The sequence below is a fragment of the Rhopalosiphum padi genome, chromosome 1, assembly GCF_020882245.1.
Source record: "Rhopalosiphum padi isolate XX-2018 chromosome 1, ASM2088224v1, whole genome shotgun sequence".
NCBI lineage: Eukaryota > Metazoa > Arthropoda > Insecta > Hemiptera > Aphididae > Rhopalosiphum > Rhopalosiphum padi.
In genome coordinates this window covers 3,885,090-3,891,213 of record NC_083597.1, presented here as the reverse complement: position 1 = coordinate 3,891,213, position 6,124 = coordinate 3,885,090, and the positions used below count along the sequence as shown (strand labels likewise).

Sequence of the window (6,124 nt, the reverse complement as noted above, 5' to 3'; positions counted from 1 at the left end):
AATGGTACTAATAAAATTATTGTAGAGGATCGAATCGATTAACCGCACATCAATTATCCACCTCAAAAAATGTTTGTACAAATTTATTTTTCGTTTAATTTAATTCAGTTTTATCATTTTTTATGTTCATTTTATCGTGTATATATTATGAAATGCAAGATTATTTTATTATCTTTAATGGCTTATATATCATATTATAGGTACGTTATACACAGATTAAATTAGTTTACTTTATTTTTAATGCTTAGTTAATTATCTGTATAAATAAATTATCCGTACCGCCTCCGCCTCGGTCACAATTAATGCAGAATATCGACGCTCTACTGTACATTATGTATGATGATATTTACCAGAAAGATATATAGGGAAACAAATTTCATGCCGGTTTCGCACCAAAATGGTGGGGACCGGTAAGACTATACAAACGCGTAGGAAAAAGCGTGTTCCTCACGGATCAACAACCACCGCGCAAAATGCACGTGTCATGTCTTAAACGCGCGACATCCACAGCACACCCACACCCCAACACCACCACAAACAGACAACGGCAGGTAACAATAATTATTGGTTATTTTTTTTTTATCATTGCCCGCACACAGCCAACAACAACAACATAGTGGACAAGCGGTCAACAGCCACTACCCCTCTACAGCAAGCCGCGGAACTGCTGAAACGCAGCCAGCAGTTACTGCAGGCCGCGAACGCGGAGGCAGCCGCCCACGCGACTACGGCGGCACGGGTTCGCCGGATGTCCACGGCAGAGCTACGCCGAGACCCGGTACTGTGGGTAGCCTACACCCGCGGGTGGGACGACCGCGCGGCGGTCTTCAGCAAGGCGATCAACGTGGGTCCGAAACCCGCAATAACCGACAGGTCCCAGTGCCCAAGACGGCCCGTACAGCCAGCTGGCACACCGCGACCGCCCTCGATACCGCAGTCTGCACGGTTGCTCCGACCACCCCCCCAACCACTCATGGCAGTACTGGTCCCACGACCAAAATCGTTTAAACCGCCATCACCGCCATTGACGAGGAAAGTGGACCAGAAAAGTGCTCAAAGAACACCGCCAGAACAGACGACAACAGCGCAACCACAAAATTCGAGGCAACGCTGGAACCAGTCTCGGATGCGGGAATACCGGGGACAGAAAAAGGCCGCCAATCCCACCACCTCCCAACAGTACCGCCTGGATAAACCGGCACCCTCAACCACCCAACCGGCACCAGGCCCAATGTTCCTGGAGGCAACCAACACGCCTGTCCCCGAGGCCAAGACACCGGAGGTAGCAATGCCTACTGGACAAACCGAGGCCACGGAACAACCGTACACCGCCACTTCAATACCGGTCGATATGAAGACATCACCGGATGAGGAGAAGGAGCTGCTGTGTGACATGATGGATGTTTGTCCCCCAGACGACGTGGACACGGTGTTCCAAATCACCAGCCCCGACCCCACGACGCCACCCCGACATGAGTAGACAGTCCGAGCGCGACCGCTACACTCAGCCGGAAACTGTCTACTCCAGCCACCGATCCACCAACACACCCACCGGAAGCGGCCGGACAACCGCCGTCACTATTCTGTGATTGATACGATGATAGCATACAACACGTGTGTCAGCTCGATTATATTATTTTCTGGCCGTTGCACCACATAATAAGAAAATTGTTGCACCTAGTTTTGTTTAACCTGTTATATTGTAAAATACACTGTTTCATACTTTATATCTAATATGGTTTAATTTTTTCTACTTTAGATAATCCTATAATCCTGACATTGCAATTATTACTCTGAGTATAATTGAGCTCTTACTAATGTATGAAAGTGGGTTCAGTGTTGTGCAAACCAACCTATCGTTAACACCATCGTGTTTTTATTTTGTCGCGGGTACTCATTTTACCTTGTTTTAAGTTTTAAAGATTTTTTTGGATTGCCAAATTTGTTTATGCATTTCAAAAAAAAAAAAAAAAACAGAAAAATCAAGATTTTCAATTGTCTATAAATAGCTTAAAAAAAGTACCCGTTAGGTACTTAGTTATATTGTGTATATACCTATATAGGTATATCGTATCCGTATACCTATATGTTGTATTAAAACATTTTTTATAAAGTGCTGATTACATGCAAAAATGCTTCATTCAGTAGCTAGGGCTTTAGCCTCTCCCCCAAATCTCAAACGCTAAATTATATATATATATTATATATAATATAAAAATTAAACCGTATTAGTTATGAAGTATGAAACAGTGTATTTTACAATATAACAGGTTGAACAAAACTAGGTGCAACAATTTTGATATTATGTGGTGCAACGGTTAGACAATAATATAATCGAGCTGACACACATGTTGTATGCTATCATCGTATCAATCACAGAATAGTTTCCGGCTGAGTGTAGCGGTCGCGCTCCGGACTGTCTACTCATGTCGGGGGTGACGTCGTGGGGTCGGGGCTGGTGATTTGGAACACCGTGTCCACGTCGTCTGGGGGACCAACATCCATCATGTCACACAGCAGCTCCTTCTCCTCATCCGGTGATGTCTTCATATCGACCGGTATTGAAGTGGCGGTGGCCGGTTGTTCCGTGGCCTCGGTTTGTCCAGTAGGCATTGCTACCTCCGGTGTCTTGGCCTCGGGGACAGGCGTGTTGGTTGCCTCCAGGGACATTGGGCCTGGTGCCGGTTGGGTGGTTGAGGGTGCCGGTTTTTCCAGGCGGTACTGTTGGGAGGTGGTGGGATTGGCGGCCTTTTTCTGTCCCCGGTATTCCCGCATCCGAGACTGGTTCCAGCGTTGCCTCGAATTTTGTGGTTGCGCTGTTGTCGTCTGTTCTGGCGGTGTTCTTTGAGCACTTTTCTGGTCCACTTTCCTCGTCAAGGGCGGTGATGGCGGTTTAAACGATTTTGGTCGTCCCACCCGCGGGTGTAGGCTACCCACAGTACCGGGTCCCGGCGTAGCTCTGCCGTGGACATCCGGCGAACCCGTGCCGCCGTAGTCGCGTGGGCGGCTGCCTCCGCGTTCGCGGCCAGCAGTAACTGCTGGCTGCGTTTCAGCAGTTCCGCGGCTTGCTGTAGAGGGGTATAGTGGCTGTTGACCGCTTGTCCACTATGTTGTTGTTGTTGGCTGTGTGCGGGCAATGATAAAAAAAAAATAACCAATAATTATTGTTACCTGCCGTTGTCTGTTTGTGGTGGTGTTGGGGTGTGTGTGTGCTGTGGATGTCGCGCGTTTAAGACATGACACGTGCATTTTGCGCGGTGGTTGTTGATCCGCGAGGAACACGCTTTTTCCTACGCGTTTGTGTAGTCTTACCGGTCCCCACCATTTTGGTGCGAAACCGGCATGAAATTTGTTTCCCTATATATCTTTCTGGTAAATATCATCGTACAAAATGTACAGTAGAGCGTCGATATTCTGCATTAATTGTGACCGAGGCGGAGGCGGTACGGATAATTTATTTATACAGATAATTAACTAAGCATTAAAAATAAAGTAAACTAATTTAATCTGTGTATAACGTACCTATAATATGATATATAAGCCATTAAAGATAATAAAATAATCTTGCATTTCATAATATATACACGATAAAATGAACATAAAAAATGATAAAACTGAATTAAATTAAACGAAAAATAAATTTGTACAAACATTTTTTGAGGTGGATAATTGATGTGCGGTTAATCGATTCGATCCTCTACAATAATTTTATTAGTACCATTATCATTGGAATTTATGACTTAATTGAAAACTCTGATGGTTGAAAATACCGCCGAACCCAAAAGTTCTTAATCACCATAAGTGTACATGTGAAACTATGATATTAGTTAATTTAAATATGGTTTTTCATCGGAAATCTACAGGATGATTCTTTTATCATAACACTCATTATTTCAAAAAGTATTCGTGTTTTTGAAAACATTTTTTTCCATACTTTCAAGTTGTTAACAAACCAACGATTTTATTAAAAATTTATATTTTTTAATATTTTTATAAACCATTACCTACATTTTTTTTATAAAATATTCGAATTAAACCCCGATATTAGTAATATACTTTAATAAATATTACTTACCAGATATTTTTTCATTACCTTTTCTTTCTGGTTCTTTCATCTTGCGATCGGAAAACAATTTCTTTTTTGCAGCCATTAGATATGGCAATGCCAGAAAAAATAATGTTAGCATGATTTACGATTTCAGAAAATATAAGGAAATATTTACTAATAATAATTCTGCTACCAATAATAATTATGCACTATACTTTTGTCAAACCTTTTGTTTACCTGGCTATTTATAGGCAACGCGTACATTATTGAATTTCCGTTATCGAATGGCCAGCATAAGTGATAATAGCCAGAAATTATTACTACAATATAAAAAAAATATAAAAAACTATTATATTTTTTATTAATTATTATAATCATTAAAAAATAAATAATGAATTGGACAGACGAAGAATGTCTACTTCTTAATGAAATGTTTAAAGCCAGACCAATTCTATGGGATCCGACCTATTGGTCATTATTGATTATTATCAATACAAGATGACAAAAAAAAAAAATTGATTTTTGGATGGAAATAAGTAAAGAGATGAAGAAAAGTGTAAATGAAATTAAGAGGGAGATAGAAAGTTTACAAGCGTCATATAGAAGGGAACGTCGCCTTGAAGTAAGCACAAGACGTTCTGGAGCTGGAGCCGATGAAGTGTTTCATTCCAAAAATTACTAAAAGTTAAAATTTTACAAACACTAAAAAATAAATTAACGTTATCGTAATGTGTACAATGTTTCGAACAGAGTCGTATGTCATTCAACGACGTCGCAGCCACCGAATAATCGGATCAGAATCGAATCGCACGCGTTGTCAGATCATTACAGTGGCACACGAGACGGGCAGCTCAAACGAGAGCGATACACCCGTAACGCGGAACTCTGACGAGTCACTGGAACTGTGCCATCTGCTCACTAGATCCGACGTACGCGCGAATCGTCATTTCTGCGGAACGTAACTTGTCGTAGCTCTGCGCGTATCGACAATGTCGATAACGCACAGGGAAACGTGGTTTTTACGAATATACGTTCTGTTTGGGAAACTTACTTGTACACTCACGAATAATGTATTCCTACAAACGACTGTTTATCGCGTGATAAGGGAATATATAAAAAATAAAATAAAATACACAAATATTTAATACAGACGTGAACGATCAGTGTTCCCGCAACCGCAACTCACCAAACACTGGCAGTCTTGCGACCGAACTGTGCCAGACTTATATAAGCCACGGAACAAAGCCAAGGTCGAATTTTGTTTGTGCATACCAGAGCTTGAGCTAAGGAAATGTTAGAGCTACGAATAGGTATGAATAAAATAACTATTTAATAATTTGAGTAAAAGCGATATAATGTGCAGGCAACATAAAATATGCTAAATATCAAAATATCTCTGAAAAAAATATAGACATCAGATGCCTTCCTTAATCGCGCAAGTCTGCCCGGGTGGGTCTTGCTACGACGGTGGATAGACAGTGAATGTCAATGTTAGAGCCACGAATATAGGTATGAATAAAATCACTATTTAATAATTTGAGTAAAAGTGATATAATGTGCAGGCAACATAAAATATGCTAAAAATCAAAAAGTCTCTGACAAAAAATATATGTTTTCCTTAATCGCACAAGTCTGCCCGGGTGGGTCTTGCTACGACGGAGGAAAGACAGTGAATGTCAATGTTAGAGCCTCGAATATAGGTATGAATAAAATCTTTATTACTAAAAATCAAAGTCTCCGACAAAAAATATAGACATCAGATGCCTTCCTTAATCGCGCAAGTCTGCCCGGGTGGGTCTTGCTACGACGGAGGAAAGACAGTGAATGTCAATGCTGGTCGTTTCACAGGGCCTTTTATACCTAGTTCATTAGCGATAACACAGGACCGGTCCGGTGTTTTGTGGCAGATAACAAGAAACCGTCGAAACCCTAATAGTGCAAACGCCGATAATCGCACAATATAAATAACAGTTATTTTAAGAATAAAATAATTATAATAATAATAAAAATAGTAATATTTATAATAATAATAAGATTAGGAATAAGAATAATAAAAATGATAATAATAAAAAGGAA

General features: G+C 40.8%; 1 protein-coding gene across 1 annotated transcript; it reads right to left on the bottom strand.

Annotated features, from left to right (window-relative positions):
* Positions 1 to 2,424: 2,424 nt before the first annotated feature.
* Positions 2,425 to 4,151, bottom strand: LOC132918666 (uncharacterized). The gene is made up of 2 exons (XM_060980073.1): positions 4,076 to 4,151; positions 2,425 to 3,068 (listed from the first exon to the last, which is right to left on the bottom strand). The coding sequence occupies exons 1-2, from the start codon at positions 4,149 to 4,151 to the stop codon at positions 2,425 to 2,427; spliced, it is 720 nt and encodes a 239-aa protein (XP_060836056.1).
* Between the last annotated feature and the right edge of the window lie 1,973 nt (positions 4,152 to 6,124).